The 21,549-nt window shown below is 40.8% G+C and overlaps 1 protein-coding gene and 1 non-coding gene across 5 annotated transcripts; both read left to right on the top strand.

The window, feature by feature from the left end:
• The first annotated feature begins 1,442 nt into the window (after positions 1-1,442).
• spag17 (sperm associated antigen 17) lies at positions 1,443-21,462 on the top strand. Of its 4 annotated transcripts, none has more exons than XM_035675601.1 (49): positions 1,443-1,683; positions 2,376-2,516; positions 2,659-2,718; positions 2,844-2,972; positions 3,139-3,277; positions 3,380-3,574; positions 3,658-3,836; positions 3,990-4,136; positions 4,907-4,982; positions 5,116-5,234; positions 5,471-5,665; positions 6,574-6,678; positions 6,859-7,009; positions 7,156-7,368; positions 7,520-7,557; positions 7,668-7,784; positions 8,173-8,327; positions 8,453-8,562; positions 8,650-8,720; positions 9,173-9,415; positions 9,581-9,695; positions 9,970-10,110; positions 10,290-10,400; positions 10,622-10,779; positions 11,228-11,333; positions 11,740-11,903; positions 12,031-12,145; positions 12,292-12,446; positions 12,601-12,745; positions 12,896-13,359; positions 13,576-13,761; positions 14,249-14,385; positions 14,501-14,631; positions 14,881-15,014; positions 15,114-15,302; positions 15,979-16,092; positions 16,308-16,359; positions 17,119-17,209; positions 17,343-17,393; positions 17,636-17,729; positions 17,849-17,960; positions 18,145-18,184; positions 18,356-18,420; positions 18,651-18,787; positions 19,984-20,162; positions 20,377-20,437; positions 20,616-20,763; positions 21,025-21,196; positions 21,282-21,462. In XM_035675601.1, the coding sequence occupies exons 1-49, from the start codon at positions 1,585-1,587 to the stop codon at positions 21,289-21,291; spliced, it is 6,459 nt and encodes a 2,152-aa protein (XP_035531494.1). In that variant the 5' UTR covers positions 1,443-1,584; the 3' UTR covers positions 21,292-21,462. The 4 variants fall into 4 exon arrangements, with proteins under 4 accessions (XP_035531494.1, XP_035531495.1, XP_035531493.1 ...); XM_035675602.1 differs by having other exon boundaries at positions 3,655-3,836; positions 7,671-7,784; XM_035675600.1 differs by having other exon boundaries at positions 3,655-3,836.
• trnag-gcc lies at positions 5,757-5,827 on the top strand. The gene has a single exon. It is a non-coding gene; the product is annotated as a tRNA-Gly (tRNA).
• Positions 21,463-21,549: the final 87 nt, after the last annotated feature.

Below are 21,549 nucleotides of genomic sequence, written 5' to 3'. Positions count from 1 at the left end.
CTTTCTGATGATTTCTCTTGAAGCCTGAGCTGGGTTGCACAGAAACTCAGAAAGTAAACAGTAAACAGGAAATGCTTTTCATTGACCATGTTTTTCTTTCTTTCTTTCTTTCTTTCTTTCTTTCTTTCTTTCTTTCTTACTTTTCCAGTAAAATATCAAAATGCAGCCATGAAACAGTCTTTAACTTCCCCTGAACAACTCGTTTTTAGTTTTTGTTAGATTTGAAATCATATGAAATATATTAAATGCAAACAGGGCACAAATAGAATAGACATCATTTGTTAAAAAAAACAACAACTTGCAAATTTACTTGAAAAAGCACTTTTGAATTTTTTATTTCAAAACCCGGATTGTAATTGCAGACCCTATAATACAAGAACGGAAATAGTCATTATTAACATATGTTGTTGTTGTTCATTTAATTGTTGCCTAGGAGTGTGTAGGAGTGGTCACAACCTCTTCCACACTTCACTCTTCATTATCATTAATTTAATACAGTATCTCTATATTCATTTCACATCAGTATTCACCTAATTAACATTCAAAATCTCAGTTTATTTAAATAAACCGTGGTCAAGGTTAAATCTCCTGTGCCATATTTCCTACATTATTATGAAAGGTGTTATATGAATAAAGTTATCAATATTATGATGTTTGAAAATAGATTTAGATTCTAATCAAGATTCATACAGTAGATATCAAAGTATATCAGACACTCTTCTTAATGGTGTTGCTATAATTCAACCCGTCTCTTGTTACTTGGCTCATGTGGTGGAACAATGGTTTCATCAATCATTAGACAGATGAAATGACACTAATGTTCCAGTGATTCTCAGGATGCTCTAAATCGTTTTTTCACTGATACTGGCACTAAAATCAAACCAGCTGTACTTCATAATGTCAGTTTCAGTTTTGTGGCTCAAGTGCTTCATTCAGTGCAGTAGAATTCATGCTTATAACTTCTTAATACATTTTTAAAGAGGAGTTTATGTGTATGTGTATGTATGTTGGAATCTTTGATACGTTTTTGGTTGCCAGATGGTTAAAAATGATGGATTACTTCCTCTATATACTATTATAATGATAGACGATAGTTACAATTTATGGGAAATGTTTGTTACAGTTATTTGGAGATTAATGCTTTGGTTTAGGTTTTCACAGTCTCACAGCCAAGAGATAACACTGCCATCTAGTGGAGAAAAGGAATTACAACAATACATCCTACAAACATTGATTTCCATTTAAACAGACATTATTTTATGGTTGATAAGGTATATTCTGTACCAAAAACGGACACTTTTACCTTTTTACTACAGACTGATTACTTTTTTGTTATTCTAATTTTGATTACTTTAGTCAAACATATTGGAACTGAAATGTGTGCTCCTTCATGCTTTTGTTCTGAAAGTTTACAGGAAGAGTCATTTATTTGACTTCGGTGACCCTGCTGTTGGTTGCCAGGGGCAACACAAGCACCAGGCGACGCTTGCGGTTTCATTTGAGTTAAGCCCTGGTAACTTTAAAACGGGTTTGAATACTTAATGTTCGTTTTAATGTACGCTGAATAGTCGTCACTGAGTGGAAATGCCACCAAAGCCGGCTAAAAAAAAGCCCAGTGCAGCTGGAGCCGCAGTTGTCAACAAGAACTGGGAGGCTGGTCTCACCAGAGCACAGTTTGAAGAGGTTTGTTATCTCACTCAACACTTTAAATGATTTCGTGTGTTTAAAACATTTCTCTTCTATCACACAACGGGAAATGTTGTAGTTCTTAACAACTGACTACACGTGATAGTTTTACAGGTTGCCATTAGCTAGCTTAAGTTAATTTACAGTGTTTAATGTAACTCTTTTTTTCAGGTAACGATAGAAGAAATGTAGTGTGTTCCTCTCTGAGACAACGTTTCATTTGTTAATCTGGTGAACAATGTGTCGCCAAACATACTAACAGTGTCTTGTCACCGTAATTAAACATGTAATAATAATAATATAACAATAATAATAATTGTAACAGCGAGCCTGTTCAGCTTTTATTTTGAAGGGAGACATCCAAACAGGAAGTAGTAGTCGTTGCTGAGGGGATCTTAACGCACCAGTAAAACGTGCTGGTTGTACTGTGGTGTGACATCTTTCTGTACAATTTAACACTGTTACTGTGAGTAACGTTCAACTTTCCTCAATCAGTAGAAGTCATGTGATGTACGGCGTCCCTGAAGCTTTTGTTAAGTCCGCGTAAATCCACCTGTCAATTAGCTGTAAAGGAAAAAAAAAAAAAAAAAAAAGTGAACCTCTCTCAATCAGTGTAATCTGTGGTTGTTGACTTGGTCGATGTGCGTGTATTAGTGTGTATAATCCTGGTATTACAACGCCCTTTGCAGGATTCATGGCAGGCCTGTGTGTCTTTTGTGGTTGGGAGAAGTCCAGAGGATGAGGAACTGATCGGGGCTTTGGCTTTGGCCGCACAGCGTCCATTACGCAAGCTTTTCACCTTGTTGACCCTGGACGGCACCCTTGCAAAGGTATTAGTTTACTTCAAGTTCTTTTTTGTTATTGTTTACTCTGTATTTAAGTTGTTTTGAGCTTGACAGTGGTGTAACTCTTAATACCTTGTGTCAAACACTGACTGTGTCAAATGAAAACGATATACTGTCTGTCTTACAGATCCATGAACTGGGCAATCCTAAAGCAAAGAAACCTGATGATATCCCCACATTTTATGAGGTGTGTTTAGGATGAGAGAATGAGTGTGTGTCAGTGTACTAGTGTCTTCTGATTGTCTGAAAGAAACCCTGTGTGTTCCTGTGCTTTATTCTTTGTATGTGTGTGTGTGTGTTTGTGTCTTGCAGGTTACAGAGCCAGCTAAAGCGCTGCTGGATGCAGGACAGGAGATTCCCTGTGACCTGATGGCAAAAATACTGAAGTTTCAGCTGCTTCAGATTAAAGCCAATGATCAGCAGAGGAGGGAGGACGAGCAGGTGAGTGTTTCTTCATATATGTGATTCGGTGTTGATTACTTTAATTTAGTAACAGTGTTGAACTGGTTCCAGTTGCAGTTTTGTTACAATCATGACCATTTTTGCTTTTAAAGAATAAGTGGCCAAAAACTTGTTTTTGTGCAATTTTTGTCCACATCTGTTTAAGGCTGAGGAGGAGACGGCAAAGGCTCCTCCTGCTGCCAACAAGGACAAAAAGGGGAAGAGTCCGCCCTCACCTGTGGCAATGGCCAAGGAGAAGACCAAGCTCAAACGCAGGGAGGATGTTGAGCCACCAACGTTTCTAGGTAAAAAAAATGTGCATTAATGGTAGCGTGTATCTACTTGTGTACAAGAAAGAAAGAGAGAGAAGTTAATTCGCTGCGTGTGTTATGTGTTTTTGGGCACAGATGATGAACCAGAGGATGGCCCTCAACTCTATATCCTGGTGCTGGGCTTCTACCAACCCCACCTGATCGGGGCTCTTGATGCCATTGGAGTGCATGTAGCCAATGTCATCAAGTTGTGTTCGGAGCACACACAAACATCTGACACCAGTGAGGGCAGTGAGCAGAGTCAGAGAGTGTCTCCAGTTTGTGATGCAGGTAAAGGGCCTTCAGTATTTAAACAGGATTTAAACTCATACATACATTGTATACATCATCATTTCCTCTGTGCGTGCCAGAAGCAGAGGATGGCAGTGTAGAGCTGGCTGTGCAGGCCAAGAAGTTGGATGTATTCTGGTCAGGGCTTAGAGGAGTTTTGGACAACGGGCCGATGCAGTCCAACCTCCATGATGTGGTTCAACTCAGCTACACTGTCCCAGATCTCTCGCCTCCCTTCCACCCACAGGAGCCTGAGGCTGAGGTAGGTTGGACCTGACAGATATGTGTTTATAGACCTATCCTCATTGCTGATCATCTTGTGTAGAATATTGTAGAAACTTTTTTTTTTTTTAGCTACTAATTCAGTTTCACATTGCCCGTGAGTTGAGTTTGAGTCTTAATGTTGTGTGTCCAGGTGGAGATGGGAATCCATATATTTGATGGTGTGGCCAATCTCATCTATGACTGTCTGCACTGGCGCAGGCAACATCAGCACTACCTGGACAACATCAGACTCATCAATGTACCCACTGCTGTTGGGTCGGACCCACAGTCTTCAGAGGTGAATATACATACACATGCATGCTATAACTGCACAGTATGGCTGCATCTGACGATTAGTTTTCACCCACGCTGTGTGGTGGAGAGCTAATGCAGTCCTTCCTTCCTGCTGCTGTCAGACCTTACAATCAATGCTACTCCCAGTAGATCACACAGACAATATCAATATTTCCCTGTGCAATAATGTGAATTCACCCGTTGAGTTTGTTTACTTGTTTATTATATTTATTATATCTTGCTTTTTTACTGATGCCTTTTGCTATCCCCTTTGCTGCCGTGACACTGCAAATCTCCCCACTGTGGATATTTCATATTGATTAATCTGCTGGTTATTTTCTCAATAAATCGACTTATTGTTTTGTTCATAAAGCATCATAAAGTTTCCCACTGCTTCAAATGTTTGTCTTTGTCAAAGCAGTAGTCCAAAACTCAAAGACATTCAGTCTCCTTGTAAAAGCACTGTGATAGCAGAGGATGGTTTCGATCCNNCGCTTCCGCTGCGCCACTCTGCTGCACAGGCACAGTCTGAGTCAAGCCCCTGTTTTCTGGCTCAGTGCCCTATACAGTAACATAGGTAGTAACATTGATACTATAATCCTTTTAACTTCATTTTCTTTAGACAGTGTTGTCAGCATTTGTGTGAAGTGATATCAGGGAACCATGAAAGTGTTCAGAGCCTGCCTGGTATTGTTCATTGTAACTTTAACAGTGCAGACTAATTGTTTGGTCTATCAAATATTCAGTATTTTTGGTGTGTTTTTTATGTTCCAGGTTGTGCTGACCCCTGTCCCCATGACTCCACGCTCCAAGAAGAAGTCAGTGCGTGAAGAAAACCCTCCAAACCAAGGTGAAACCTTTCTCTTTAATAGTCCTCCCTCATGTTTACTTCACATTTCCTTTGTGTGTGTATGTTTCGAATTAAAAACTCACACTAGCATGACAACCTTCTTTCCTCTCTACCCTCTGTTCTTTGTGGACAGAGACGGAGCAGCCTTCTCTCTTTACAGATGTGGACATGCGTTACTATAGCAACCTGCTTGACCTAGTTCCCCCTGAAGCCTGCTCTGTGCCGCTAATCTTGCACTGTATGCTGGAACAGGTCTGTGTGCGTATTGTGAGTGTGCGTGTTTGGCCAGACCAAGAGTTGGAAGGTTTGGATAGTCGGCAGAGAAGTGTTTTTGCAGCTAGAATAATGACTCACTGATGGATTAAGAAGCACGCTAGAAATTTGTACTTTTTACACTCTGTGTTTAGGGATTTGTACATTTGCATTTAAGATTTGTAAACCTGCGTAGTATGGCCTTCCTTTTTTCTCATGTGCATTTGTGTATTTAGGTGGTGATTTCAACAGAGCAGGCTTTGTCCACCCCGTCCCATGTGGCTGAGGAGCACAAACCTGGTCCTGGGTTAGATCATGAGCTGATCAGCTTCATGCTCCAGAGCTTCCTGCCTCTGATACACACAAAAGAGGAGAGAAGCCACATGTTAAACAGTTTGCTCGCTACAGCCCAGAATGAAGAGGACAAGAAGGTATAGTGGCCATACAACAGATCACGAATACCTTCATCCCCCATTCACAGGAATTACAAAAATGTCGATGACATATTTGGACATATGCGCAGCATTGGTGGTTCAGTGGTAGAATTCTCGCCTGCCACGCGGGAGGCCCGGGTTCGATTCCCGGCCAATGCAACACCCTTTTTTCCTGTTCTTTTAGGAAGGGGGGGGGGTTCTCTGGAGCTCAGGGAGGAATTAAGTGGCTTGTATGTCTGTGGGCAGAGCCAGTTACAGGCGCTTGAAGCACAATAGCCGATCCCCGGCAGCTCCAGTGTCATGTTGAGTGGTGTCGCTGCAGCACACGTGGAGGAGGGTGGGCGTAGATGTGTCGTGGCGGGGGAAGGTTGACATACTCGCTTTCTTGAGCAGAGAGAAGGCATGTAAGGGGGAATCAGTCTGCTCTTCCTGTTGCTGTTTTTATATTTTAACAAGTTGTTTACTAGTTAGTTTACTAGTTTACATTTTAGGGTTACTAAACAAAAATACTTGAAATGACTGTATATAAGACCCATAACAAACTGAAACTTACATTTACTGTAGAGCATAGCTGAGCCATAAATAAATGCTATATATGTCCAGTAGAGGGTGCTATAATCCCAGTAGATTGTAGTTACCATTCACACAAACAGTGGGTGCATACTACACACATTAAAACATAAAGCTTATCAGCTTATAGACTGAAACACTGGAGTCACAGGGATTTTATATTTTCCTTCCTTTACATGTCTCTGGTCTCCAAAGCCAGGTATAATGTATGTGAATTTTTTCTCCTTTATATTGGAATTGTAAAACTCATTAAGGGTTTTCTCAGAAACACTCTACACAGAATGCATCTATTCACTCATTTGTCTGTGTTTTATTCAATTTGTGTCCTGTGTTAGAAGTTATTGGAGACATTTGGAGCAGAGGAGACATGGAAGAAGTCTGAGCACCCGCTGGTTATCAGACACCATGATGAGAGGGCACTGCGCTTGAGGGATATCAAAGCAAGTCGATTTTTTTTATTGCAACTGTGTATAATTGATTCTTTTTTATTGTCCTTGTGGAGTTTAAATGAGGCCAATGAATAGGCTGTATAGTTTGTGTAATCTTGGCTCCACTCCTTTTTTTATCTTTAGACCAGAAATGTGTTCATATACTGTGTGTTTTATGTGTGTCCCTCTCAGGCGGCTCAGGGTTTTGATCCAGCAGAGGTGGAGTTGTCCATGATGAGGCAGTCTCCAGTGTGGGAGCTGATCCACTCTGTAGCTCAGCAGAGACACAATGACTCCTGCTGGATGGCAATTAAACAGCAGCTACAACACTATTGCACAGACGGTCAGAAACAGTTACCTGTCAGATGCACCCACTTTAGTGCAGTATATACATGGCTGTCGTACTTGTAGCACTTTCTCAGAGTTTGGCAACTTCGACTGTATTAATCCAAATAGACTATGCTTTGTTGATGTTATGATATCCCACAGATGTTGTGTCATGGCTGGAAGTGGAGCGTTTATTTCATCAGAGTGTGTTTGAGAGTATGCCACTGACCAGGCTGGACCAAAAGGGTGTGCTAGTGAATGCTCCTGGAAAACTGGGAACACTGGAACCAGCACAGCAACGGACATCCACAATAATCCCCTGGGACAACCCACTATCCTACGCTAAACAGCAGCTTAATAACCTACGTACTAAAGGTCTGTCACTACTATGGTTAATTCAGTAACTGTGATGTTGTGACATTAGCTTACATGCATCATATTACAAGGTACAGCTGAATTTATTGCCTTAACGTCTCTCAACTGTACATATTTCAGTGCCATACCTCATAACTTCTTTCAACTATAGGTTCGACGTTTCTCACCGAAGATCCTGATAACACAGAGGTATTGTTTCTATGTTCTCATTACTGTCGCTGCTATGATAAAAGAATATCAAGCTTTTGTCCTTGTTTTGTTTTTTCCTCCCAATAATGTTGCCTCTTGTTCTTCTCCAGCAGATCAGTGAGGGAGTGTGTTGCCAGCTGGATTTATCTGACATTCAGAGTTGTAGGCTGAGATCTCTGTTTGACTGGCACTATGCTGAACACCACAGTGCCTCCATCTTCCCACAGGTGACCCGTCTTATCTTGTCTTTCTGGGGGTATATCTGTGTCAGCATGAGGTAACAGTTGTACCTGCTGTCTGTTGTTGAATATGTTAATTGTGTTAAAGCCTAATCGAAACTAATCTAGTTTATGCTAAACCACCACCACAGTGATCAGATTAGACATACTGCTGTTGCTTCACTCAGCTCCTGCTGCTTTTCACATTAATAGCTTCTGTGCAAAGATAACTTAGCATTTAATGTGAAGTGCAGGACTCAATTATAGAACACACACTGCAGCAACATGTTCATTTTTGAAACAACCTTTTAAACGTGCAGTACTGATAAAAGACCATGAAAATCTTATGGACTGAAACTTATGGACAATTCAATTTGATGTTTTTCCTTATGTGTAGGTACTCCAGTTAGCCTCAGAAGAATATTGCTGCTTGGACACCTTCAGAGGAAGTCATAACAACATCCTGTACATTTTCTGTCACAATCCAATGAGCCCTTATCGCCAGTGCAAGGAGTTCTGGGATGTAGCCCTTCACACTGATGTCAAGTTTAGGTCAGAGTGCAAGTTCTTATTGTCTGGTGTTTTCCTCTTACAGGACATAAATAGTAATATGTATTTTTCTATGTAAGATGGAGTGGAGTGTTACACAGACTTAAAAGCCCATATCTTTTTTTAAGGAAGTACCTGGAGAATGTGGCAGATATGATTTCGGATTGGACAAAAGAGGAGGAATTAAAGAGAGAGGCAATGCTACTCAGAAATCTCAGGCCTGCTGAGTCTCCAAAAGGTACTGTAGCTTGTCGAACTAAACCCCTGGCAATGAGACGATACTAACCACCATACAAAGACAATGTGTTCTTTGTTCCTGGACTAGATGAAAGGGCTACAGATACTGCAGAAGAGGAGGACACTCTGGAGCCAGTCATCAGAAAAGACTCCCTTAAAGTCAGTACCAACTAACACATGAACATTCACTTTCTCAGTAGCTTCTCAGCAGAGTTACAGTAACTCTTTGAACCCTTAATAGAAAACTGAACAGAAATTAACTTGATCACACAGCTGTGTAGATTGACATGCATATTGTCAGTATCAGGATTTACTTTAGAGCAAACCACTAAATGGATGCAAAATGTAATCATCCTTTCCATTTCCAAAAACATACAGTACATAATAATAATAACATCTATGGCAGTTAAAGTACAATGACGCCACAGTGTTTTTCACTGCAGAAATGGGCAATATTGATAATATCTTAAAGCTCAACAAAATGAAAAAAGTACCAGATATTATTATCTATTATTATTAAATATTAGTGCCATTTTGTAGATTCCATTGAATCAATACAGGAATCCAAAAAAGAATATGTACTTTTTTTTATTTTTATTCTTCTTCTGCAGGCCTGGAAATTGGAGCAGGAGCAGCTCAAGGAGGAGGAGATGGCCAAGAACTCAAAGAAGGAGAATACTCCGAAAGGCAAGCAGCAGAAAGAGCCTAACTCGAAGGACAACAAGAAAAGTAGCAAGAAGAGCAGAGCAGACACAGCAGGAAGCTCAGCCAAGACTCCCACAGAGTCCATTAGTACCACAGCACCCCCTGTGGAGCAAAACAAAGAACTGCCTCCAGCAGAAGAACCATACAATGTGAGGGCACACACACAAAACTAGTAGCTAACTGAATTTATGTTTTAAAAAACAAACAGCCAAACTATTAGTACTGAACCTACTACTTACTAAATTATTTCTGTCTGCTTATAGATAATACTTGTAATACAAGTGCAATCACTGTAATCACTGTGTGATGTGTAGGGTTTCACAGGCTACAGCATGGATGGAAAGTTGATCCATGTGTCAGGTTGTCTCCAGTACCTTTTCCCTTCAGATGGAGGACACATCACTGTGGAGAATGTCAGCTTTGTTGAAGGTACTGAGACAAATATAAGGTTGTGGAAAATAATCCACATCTGCGTGTGCTTCTGAGGCACAACAAAGGTGCTTACATCCACACAAAATCAAGCACACAGATTGCCTACATGCCCTAAGATCACGACAAAACTCTAAAAAGCATTCTCCTCGTGAAGAAATACAACGTAACATTTATAACATTTATTTGCTGTGCTACGTAATTCGGAAAGTCGGTCATTGTAAGTGAGTGATTTTCCACATGCAACCATACAATTTTGCTGTTTTCATTCAAGGTTCCAGCCTGATGAAAGTGTCTGTGAGAAAGGATGGGCATCATTTCTACACACACATCAACCAAACTGTTGTTGATCCAACAGAACCTGCCCCTCATTCCGAAGACAAAGAAATAAATGGCACAAAAGAAGATTTTAAAGGTCATACTACACACATTATGCAGAATACAGAGTGCCTGTTATGTAAATGTAGGATTTATCCTTTTATCCATCCCTGCAAAATTGGAAGGTAATTTAGGGGATAATACTCTTGAACAAACCAAGATGACCTGTTTCTGAAGATGAGTGTTTCTGTGTCTGTTTGTCTTTCTCTGTTTCAGTGTCAGAGCCTGTGGCGATGAAAAGAGTGAAGCAGGGCTCCTTCTCAGCGGTGTTAGACAATGGAATTCACCTCTCATACAGTTTCTATGGTCCTACAGGAGAATACATAGGTGTTACACTTGAAACACATATAATTTTCATCCTTTGTTAAGTTTTAATTTGTATTTAAATATTTCAGTCTTTTCTGAAAACAGACCGAATATGCTTATAGACTCGTCCATAATCTCAGTCCTCCAAAAAGTCTTACGAATATGTTTGCCCTTCAGACAAGATTCAAATTTCTTCACAGTGCGGGCAGTATTAACTGGGTTCTTGTTTGGTGATGTTCTAGTGAGTCCCCAGGAAACAGAGGAAGGGGCCCCAGAAACCTCCACCTTTGTCCCTGTCTCTCTCTCGTCCTCCACCCACCGCTCCAAGGGGACAGACCTGGATTCAGTTCCCTCTAAGACACACAGCCCATCCAACCACACCAGACCTCCAGAGTCCCAGGTTCCACATACGCACCTAGAGGCACAAAATAATACATATGTACATAAAAAAGGATGCTTGAAGGATGAACATTTCAATAAAAGTATTTTTTTAAATTGCTCTCAAAGTATTGTAAAATATAGTCTCTATAGTTTTGAGCTTAGGCTACTTATTGTGATGTTAAAGCATCTATAAGGAACTAATTAATTTTAATTTTGTGGTGATTCTGGTCGTCCCTGTTGACAAAAGCCATAGTGTTTCTACTGCCTCATTTTATCTGATTCATTGAGGAATAAGAATAAATACATAGAATTAACTGATGGTCTTGTTTGTTTATGTAGGTCATACGGAGGCATCTGTATTAAATTGAAACTGTTTCATAACCAGTTAAATACTCCTGGTAGTATGTTCAGTTAGTTATTAGTGTATTGCTATGTACTTGTTCATTATTGTGTACGATTGTGTGTAGTCTAAGGTGTGTGATGGCCAGCCAGCATTGCCATCAAGTCCATTCAACAGCCTCAACCTGTCTGTTCCTAATGGCCTACTTCTGCAATTTCTGCAAGAAATACAAGGTCAGTGATGTCCTTTCTTGGGAATGTAAATACACACTCATACACAGATGTGCGTGTGTGTGCGTGTGCATGTGCGTGTATCCTCAGAAGTGTAATTTTACAGAAGCTTCCGTCACTAAATTGCATCCTTGGAATGACTGTGATACATCAGAGAATTCATCAGCAGAGCAATACAACTAACACACAATACACAAAATAAACTGTCACGTCACCCCTTAGACACTCATCTGTTTATCTTCCGCTCTCAAATTTACCTCCTCACACGCTGGCAGAAGAGGATCCTTGTGTCACAATGTTTGATGTGCCCTATATAAAATTTGAGCATATTTTCCATAACTATTAAATTCCAATTTATGACTCTGTACATATATTCATCAAATATTTATTGCATAATTTGTGTGTCCAGGAGTGTCTTCAGAAGAGCAGGGCATGTTGGTGAAACAGGGCTTTCCTCTTCATGGCAGGGCAGTTGTAGGGCAAGTTCAGGACCCCTCCCTCTCCAAAGAACTGTCCCGCATTGTCACCAGCCAGGGAGCGGTGATCAGATGCATGAGAGACGGCTCCACAGAGGTAAACATACTGTGAATACATATTCATTTATAGAGCCATGCATGCCAACAAATGTACCACAGATTTGTTGTACAGGCAGAGCTGAACCATCAAGACGTCTTACTCAAAAATCACATGTGCATTGCAGGTTCTGTTTGCAGACGGCTCAGTCAGTTTCAGCCAGGATTCTGGTCCAGTGTGGGTTCCTGACTCTGAGGTTGAGGAGGAAAACACCTCTCAAGAAACTGAGGACAAGCAGAAAGGTTAGAGCGCAGCACCACTGTGTGCAAAACAGTGTTTCTTCCATCTTCTAATGAACATGACTGGCCCTCAGCTGGGAGGGAAGTAATCACTTTGAATGACACACAGTGTCATACTGTCTTTGTATGTTTTGTTTGTGTATATACAGAGCACAGCTCAGAGAAGGAGGCTGATGCTCAAAGAGGGTATTGGTTAACTACGACTCCATCTGGAGCTCGCATCTACACTGTGGGGACCACACACAGGCACATACCCACCACGCCTCTTCTCGCCTTTAAGGCTACAGACCCCATCACCAATGAGGTAAGAGTGCAGTATTACTCCTAATGATACACAGGTTACCAGTTCTCTTCATTGTAGTGTCAGTGTTTTCATGTTTCATAATTAATTTAATGAAAAATGGCAATATTTATTGCTGGTTGTAACCTCATTAGCGTGGTATTTGTGGTTGTCTCAGGTGATGCTGAGCCGGGAGGATCTGGTGGTTTCTGTCCAGAATCCAGACGGATCTCTAAGTGTCGAACATGCAGACGGAACCAGGATCACCAGTCTCTACCAAGACAGACAACCAGACACACCACAGAACATACTGCTGCACACAGGTGACCAGTATACAGTCCATACATACTGTAGTAAACACAGATCTTCCTATGTACTGATGTAGACGTAAACACACAAAAACATGCACGTAATCTTTAAATTATGTTGATATTTTTTACTGACCTAAATCCTTGTGTCTGTTAACTTTCCAGGGGAGCACCCTGTTAGTGTGACCCTCAAATCAACTTCTGAATGTGCATGCGGCTGCACGGAGTGCGTGTGTGTCACACGCTGCGTGGACAGCTTTGATGAGAATGTGCACATCCAGGCTACATTTGACAATGGAGAAGAGATAAGCAGGGACAGTGCAGGGAAACTGTGTGACAATGAGGGTGCTGGACACACATGTATAATGCTGAGTGAGTGTGAGCATGAAAGAGGAAGTAGTGTGTATAAAAATGTTGAAGAGAGCGTGCTTGCAGAAGATACCGTGGCTGACAATGGTAAGAGCAGTGCATGTGAGAGCGATAAGGGGAGTGTGTCTACCAAAGAGCGGGTGGTATTGGTGGAGAAGGCGGGCTGCGCCACAGTGGTGATGTACCCAGACCGACACACGGCTCACATCTTTTTAGCCGATGGAACTGTCATCACTGGAAACAACCAAGGCGCCTATCAGGTGGGTGGTTTACAGCAAATAACACATTTATGTTTCAAGTTATTATGTGAATATAGGAGCTTTCAAACAATTCGGGAATACGTTTTTGTTACCACAGTGCCAGTCTTGATATGACCGGCAGATGGCACCAAATTTAGACTTTTGTACACCGAATCATAGATATATACACATTTATCTACATGTTTGTTTGTTTGTGTGTATGCTTGTGCATCCAAGGTGTTCCCATCCAGTGTGGGGCTCCTGCAGATCCAAAGTGACGGAAAGTGTGTATACTCGTCTGACCCACTTGTAACCCCCAGTCCAAAGGGTGGCACTCCCACAAACCAACCAGGAAGCTACACCATGAGTCACACAGACGAAGTGGCCTGTGATACTACAGACCCTGATGGGAACCACTTCCAGGTCAGTTACAGGGATATATGAAGATGGGTTAGTGTCGTCATGCAAGTGTCCCAAAGCGTTTGTGTCAAAGAAACATCTCTTTCATAGCAGTATTGGAGTTTCCAAAGCAACAGACTTACTAAACTAGACTGAACAGACTGATAATATATTTGAATTCATCTTGAATCTGACCTTAAGACTGCACTCATTTCAGCAAATTGGATTTCTGGGGCTTCTCCTTTTGCTTCACTACCTCCATTATAACAGCTGATCCTCATATAATCCCTGTTCTGTTACAAGGTGAATGTCTTATTAGGCTGAATTTCTATTTTCAGAATTAAACAACAAAGTCAAGGGCACAGGGAGATATTGAAACCGCCTGTTATGTACATTTGAAAAAAAATCTTAATAAAACATTCCAAAAATCTTAATCTTCCACACAAGTTGATTTGCCTCTCTAAGTTGATTATCTGACCTGTGTGTGTGTGTGTGTGTGTGTGTGTTGCAGGTGATGGCGGATGGACAGTTGTCAGTGTTGAACTTCAGCCCTGCTCCAAGCACACTGAAGCAGGATGAGGAGCAGCCGGAGGAGGAGGACAGAGAAATGGCCAGGATTAATGTAAAACACAGAGAACATTGTCCCAGGTGGGCCTGTATACACATGTACTGCACCTTACAACACATTTACAGATAATTAGTTATGGAAAAATGACCACTATGATGTAGTCATCACTATTGTACTGTACTGCTTGTGTTCCAGGCTGTTTCTGGTGCATGAGGATGGCTCTGGTACTGAATTACTGAGTTCTCAAACCGTAGAGGAAGTGCTCTACCAGGCGTACTCTGACCCTACCATAGCACTGCTGAAGGAACCATTGCCAGACACACAAGGTGCACTGTTGAATATCTTTAAAATCAATAAAAATCTATGCTCATAAAATAGAATTTCAGAGGTTGATTAAACCAGTTTTATTATTCGAGCAAAGTTGGAGTTAAAAGCATAATTTCTTTCCGTTATGTTGTTAATGACTCTTGAGTTGAGTGCACTTTTCTCATTCTATTATCTGTCTAAAGAGGAATAAAGGTAAGGGAAGACCTCTCAATTTCTAGTAAATAACATGAAGTTTGTGTTTGTTTCAGATGAGTTTGGCATTACCATCCTAAAGCCCAGCCACCAGAGTGCGTGGTCCCAGTGGTTGCTAGGGAAACAGAACCCTGACATCACCCCTCCCAACCTTAGAAACCGCAGCTGGCATGACTTCCCTAGAACAGAGGTACAGGTAACACATATTGTTCATGCACACACAGGCAGACAACACACTCAGATCCAGACACTGACATTTGTCCTCCCTCTGTCTCTCTCTGTATTCCAGAAGAAGAGCCCAGGTCCTCCACTGGGTACTGACTTGGGACGAGGTTTGACTCTGAGAGAGAGGTCTGCTGGCTTTGCAGCACAGCATCAGCCTGTCAGGAGCTGCCCTAAAGTCCTCGAGATGAGGGAACTGTACCAGCATCGACCATTCACCACAGCACTCAGAAATAGTGTAGACACACGACTGAAGGTAAAACAAGCCCATGTCTGTGGTCATATGACATGTCTAATAGTCAAAGTTTTGCTAAGATTGTTATCTCTTATCCATTATATACTGTAATTTGTGATGGGAGAAACGAAGCTGAAGCCCTGAGTCACTGTTAAGTAAATGTGTTGAAAATGGTTCACTGTTTCGAAACATTTGATTCAGCCAAAAAATTGTGACATCTGCTGGCCAAACCTTTGGTATTGAATTTGTATAAACGGATTAAGCTGCGGTCAGACATTAGCAAATTTGCATCCTTTCTTCGCGAGGAGTTCAACCTGCAATGTCGCAGCCTCAACCAATAGCAAAGACAGATCATGTGCATTTGCAGGCAATGGTCACTCCCCTGCATTCGCGTAAATTCGGCGTGAATCTGAGGCCACAACTAACCGCTGAAATATGAGTGGTTTTACTGCTTTCATTATTGTGCCGTAACAAAGCCTCATTTGGGGTTATCACATGATTTTGGGCATGGAGAAGCCAGGCATTAAAAACACCTTGCTGCAATACTTCTGCTTTGAAAGGTCGATGCTGTCTGGAGTAGTCTGCTTCAGCGGAACATCACTAACTGTAGAAAATGTCAGGCTTCCTGAAAACTGTAGGAGACAAATGTTCTCTTTGCAGGATGGTGACAGATTTTGAAATGTGGCTTTGACTGCAGGAATACATTGAGAATTTGATGGAGAGGGAGCAGCGATCAGAGGAGATGAGAGTTAAAAACCCTCGCACGGAGGAGGAGAGTGCTCATGCCAGTGATCTGCTCAACCTGGTCCTGGTCAGCACACACACATACACACACACGTACAGTATAATGCACAACCGGTACTGTATATTCATGTACTGTGTCATCAGGATCTTTCCCCACTGCATAAATAGAAGAATACCCAAGACAAAATTCTACAAATCAATAATATTGATAGAATAAAGTTACACAATATATATTTGTTAATAATTGTATTTATTAATAATTATTAATTATGTATTTTCTAGTCTTTTGCAGAAGAAGACGATGCAGGTCACATCTTTGACAAGAGGACCTCAGGTGTGCGGGCTGTGTTTGAACAATGTATTGCGTTCAGTCTAGTGAAATAGAAGTTACATTTGCAATACTATGGTTTCCATTATTCACTAATGACTTAAGCAATTAATTAAGCATACCTCTTTCATTGTAATTCATTTTAATTAGTCAGTGGGATTGTTTCCAGTCACTTTTTGCCTATAGTGAGTGAAGCAGCATGACGGCTTAGTGGTTAGCACTGTTGCCTCACAGCAAGGGTTCCTGGGTTCCCAGCTGGGGCAGGGCCTTTCCTCTTCTTTGACTGCGTGGGTTTTCTCCAGGGACTCCGGTTTCCCCCACCATCAAAACATGTATGTTAGTTAACTCTCCAGTCAGTGCCCTTGACCAAAGGCACTGGCTCAGATCTGGAGTTGGTCCCTGGGCGCTGTGCTAGCTGTGCACTGCTCCTAGTACTTAGAATAGGTTACATGCAGAGGTATACCGTAGTTTCAATATACGTTGTACTGTGTATCATTTTACATGATTAAGTTGATTCTTTTTCTTAAAACTAATCAGCAAAACCAGCATTCAAGGAGGGGATAGACTATTGACAGGATATTGTTGGAAAACTATATATACTCAATCAACTTAAATTTTGGAAAACTGAAGTGGAGATGACAGAGATTTCAAGTTGAATATTTAGTAGCTCGAGTTAAGTACTGCATGTGATAGTTTTTTTTGTTTGCTGTTAAGGGGTCATAACAAATGTACACTTCTTTTTATTCCCTCTGTGTGTGTCCACAGTGGACATAGTCAATCTGTACAGCCAAGGAGTTGGAGCCCCAAGTGAACAGTCAGATTTTTCAGAAGACACAGCCACAGTAACTACTGACAGGTTGGAAAGATTAAAATGGCATGAATGTATGCTGTAATGCGATCTACAGTGACAGTTCCCTGTATTTAAATTAGAAAATTTAAAAAAGTTTGAAACTGCATTAATATCCTCTTAAATCAACTCTCCTATCCAGTTTTGCTAATGGAAAGGAGTCAAAATGGACTGAAAGACTTGCACAGCACAGGTAAATAAGATATGTGTGTAATTAGTTAATTATGGAAATGATTTTAGCTCATTATTGTCTGTATGGCCGCTGCTGTGATTCCTCCTTTAAAGGGAATTATTTGGGACAAAACTACAGCATCTACAGCAACATAAGACTAAAAAGAGGGTGCAGAATAGATATTGGACAAAACATATTCCTTGTATTTGCACTAGTAGCCATCAACTCATCAATAATTTTCTCTTCATGCATGTCTACCTTAGGCAAGAGATGTATGAGGAGCAGGCTTACAGAGAGGCTTTGAGGAAGAAGAACATTGTTCCATTTTTCCACCCAGAAAATATTCCATTATACCAGGTACTGTATGTTTTCAGTACTTGAACATATAATATATTTAAATATGTTTTTGAGTCATCATTATTATGATAAAACCCTTAGATATAAACACACATTATTATTCACCAAAAACAAACCAGAACCTGCTGCAGCACCAAACACCAGACATGATGAGTCTCTCCATGGATCTCCCTCCGATCCCTAAGTCAGACAGTGCTGAGGCCTTCATGAAAGATGCCCCACAAGAGAACAGTAAGTTATTATACTGCCAGTGTTTACTACAAGCTACTGAGATGAAACTCATTTTAAAGGTTGTCCTGTTGGGAATCTGTACAGAGAAACTGAGGCTTAATTGAACTGGAAAACATTTTTTTAAAGGAACTGTAAAAGTGCATAAAAATCATTACTGAACACGTACCTTGTTTGTGTTTTGCAGCTCCACGACCCTTTAACCCAACACCCTCTCAGTCTGCGAGGTAATGAAGTTGATGTTATGAGCAGTTTTTTTCCTGTGTTTAATTTTAACTCGGTTGTAGTGAATCACAAAACATCTATAACTTGATTTTTATTTCACAAATTGCTTGTGTAAATTATGTTTACTTTGCTGTTGCAACACGGCTTGACCCCTCCTGCTGTTTTGCTCTTAGTCATGCAGCAGGAAGTGACAGGAAGCTTGGAAAAAGAGCCACCAACCCCACGCCTCAGACTGCTGGTTTGTTCCCCACCTTTTCTGTTGTTTTGACCTCACCAGTAATGTGTCAAGTGTTAGTGCAGGGCAGAGTTAACCTCAAACCCCTAGTTTCAGATGAGGAGAAGGTATAATAAAACAATAAATTGTATGAATATTGTAGGGACATTTTGAAGGCTTAGTCTGAAGGTGGATTGAGCACTTTAAATTGCATGAATGGATGGATGATCTATGTGCGTATGTGTCCATGCTAGGTGAAAGCAGTCTGAAGGGTTCATCTGGGCAGTGTAAGTCAGTCCAGGTGGATGTGACTGGAAAGGCCAGGAAGACTAAAGTCAGACTACCAGCCTCTATCCTCAGCTCTAAGCCCTGCAGCATACCAAATCAGCAGGTACCCAAACATTCACATAACAACAGTTATTCTGCAGCATATTATTGCATCTGACAAAAACTAGAATATGAAAATGTTATTCATGTCAACAAAACACCTGTGTTTGAGTAAATGTAATGGATTAGATTAATTCTAATTTCTTAAAGGTTATCTATGAAATTAATTGTCGCACTACAGCACCAGTATCCTGAGACCAAACAATGGGCACTACCAGCCACCTGCATTGAAAAAAAATATTTTTTAAATAATTGTAAAACACACTTCAAACTGGACTGAAACTAAATAAAACTCACCAAAACGTTTTTTCTTAGTCTTTCCAACAATGGCCAGCGCTGGTTTCAGGCTGCAGTGGCTGCTACGTAATGTTATATAATGCTAATCCTTGGGGACAAATTTGCCCATCAAAATGCGTCCATTAAAAGCACTTGCTGTTGCCACTGACTGGCTAAGATTGTTATTCTAAGTGTCTGACAGCATTATGGAAGGATGCCTACAAAGATAAACCTTTTGTTTAACCAGATACAGCTCTAATATCGCTATCACTCGCCACCAGATTCCATAGACAAATGCAGTAATTTGACCTTGTATGTCATTGTAAAATGATAACTTCATTTAAAACAGACAGCAACAAAATAAAACTCACCAAAACCATTTGTCTTTCCACTGTTCTAAGAATCACATAAAATCATCATATGTGCATATATCACAATACATACATAATACACGACAATACATCCTTACTAACCAGTTGATTCGCAAAATAAAAAATCCACTATATCTTTACATAGCAAATAGTTGTTTGCTACTATATTAATGTTGTAAGTCTCATTTATATTTACATTTCTATTTTGTTTAAAATGTCTTAAATACTTTAGCAATCAAAGGATTATATATATATATATGTAATATACCAATCAGTATTACTGTTACCATAGAAATAACTTCCTACTCCAACAGGCTCTTTTAATCTACTATATGCGCTAAAAGTGTCAATAAAAAGGAAAATGATCCTCAAAGAGACATAGAGGTGGCAATATGTCACTGTAGAACAAAAAATCTGTTTCTGCTGTGCAGCACATGATCAGTGATGTGACCCATTTCCCTCTGACAGCCTATAATCATGCAATTTAAAAGAAATATAGGTTACCATTCACACGTGTATTCACACACCACTCTGCATGTGTCCCCTATTCCAGTTCCTGTCAGTGGAAGAGCCGGTGAGAAGGAAGTGTCGAACTATTTCCCTGACCGGTCCAAATGCCATAGTGAGGGGATTCCAGCTCCTCCCAGCCAGCGTTGACTTTGGCACGCTGCAGGAGGGCACCTCCTCGACCATTACTGTGAGAATGAAGAATGTGGGTGTCGACACCTGCAGGTAAAACACCTGATTATGGATGCAAGGGCAAATGTAGGCTTGTAATCTGGAAATATCAGCCTTTGAACTGGTTTCAAATGGCCTTTAGTGTGTCAGATGAGTGAGAATGAGTGCTTTGGATAGGTGCAGGCGATTTGTGGGTCACCTTCAAGTCCAAAGGGAAAACTTTGACCTGTAACTATTTGTGGTTTGTTTCGATCTGTCTCTCTGCAAGGTTCCATGTGAAACAGCCCCCTCCTGCTACAGGCCTCCGAGTCATCTACAATCCTGGGCCTGTGAGTTTCCAGCAGGATGTTATGATTAAATGTTTATGTGAATATTTGAATGAGCCCTTTTCTTATTAGTTAACGTGTCAGATTCATACATGTTTGTGTATGTGATATTTCTAACCATACATGTTTGAACTCGGTTGGGAAAAGTTACCATCTCAGCCCTTACTGAATGTCTGTGTAGGTGGCCGCAGGTTTGCATGTTGAACTGCAGGTTCAGCTGTTTGCCATGAGTGCAGTCCAAGCAGGAGAGGTAGAGCCAAAGAAGTACATCTCCCAGGATATCATCATCCACACGGAGACGGACATCCTTTACCTGCCTGTCACTGCTAATATCCTTTCAACACCTCAAGAAATTCACCTTCCATTTCACATTTTTCTGCTTTATAACCTATAGTTTTTAGAATCAAATGAGCTTGTATTCAGCCTGTTTGAATTGTCTTTACATTAATTTAGAAAAAGATTTTTGAAATCAGTCACAGCACTGACAGGAGGAAGAAAACAGTGAATTCATTTTAAAATTTCCAGATTCAGCAAGTCTGGTGGCTCAGTCTTGTCTGTACAGAGTCATGTTGGTCCTTAAATAATTCCACCCATCCTTCCTCAGAGGTTGTATGACATTTGGCTCAAGGATCACACAAGTACACACACCAAAAAAGCCTCCAGGGTCCGTCAGCTTTCTTCCAGCCTACCAGGTGGACAGAGGGGCTGCACAGCCCCACGGACGACCGGGGACGCTCCAGACCGGTCCTTCAGCAAGCACGGGTCAGTATCTTCAATACACAGAAATGTCACATGTGGACAGAAAGCAGCCACAATCTCTGAACCAGTTCTTGTTTGTAAATTTCAGGACACCCTAACTGCACCACCAGTCTGTGAGGAATACACACATCACCTACCTCCAATCAGATTTTACATCATTCGAGTCTTCATTCCATCACCATCCTACTACATTCCTCTATTTTGTTCCACAAAAATTAAAAACTTGTGTGTATTTTAATCATTTCCTCTGTTCCAAATGTTGAATAAAATCTAAAACACACTGAAATAATTGTAGCAATTGAATTGTATACTTTTGTGTATGTGTGTCCTAAAAAACGCCAAACAAGACATGTTGA

The sequence above is a fragment of the Morone saxatilis genome, unplaced genomic scaffold (assembly GCF_004916995.1).
Source record: "Morone saxatilis isolate NCDOM2014 unplaced genomic scaffold, NCSU_SB_2.0 Contig4, whole genome shotgun sequence".
Taxonomy (NCBI): Eukaryota; Metazoa; Chordata; class Actinopteri; family Moronidae; genus Morone; species Morone saxatilis.
Note: the sequence above shows the minus strand (reverse complement) of the source record. Positions and strands in the feature narration are given on the sequence as shown.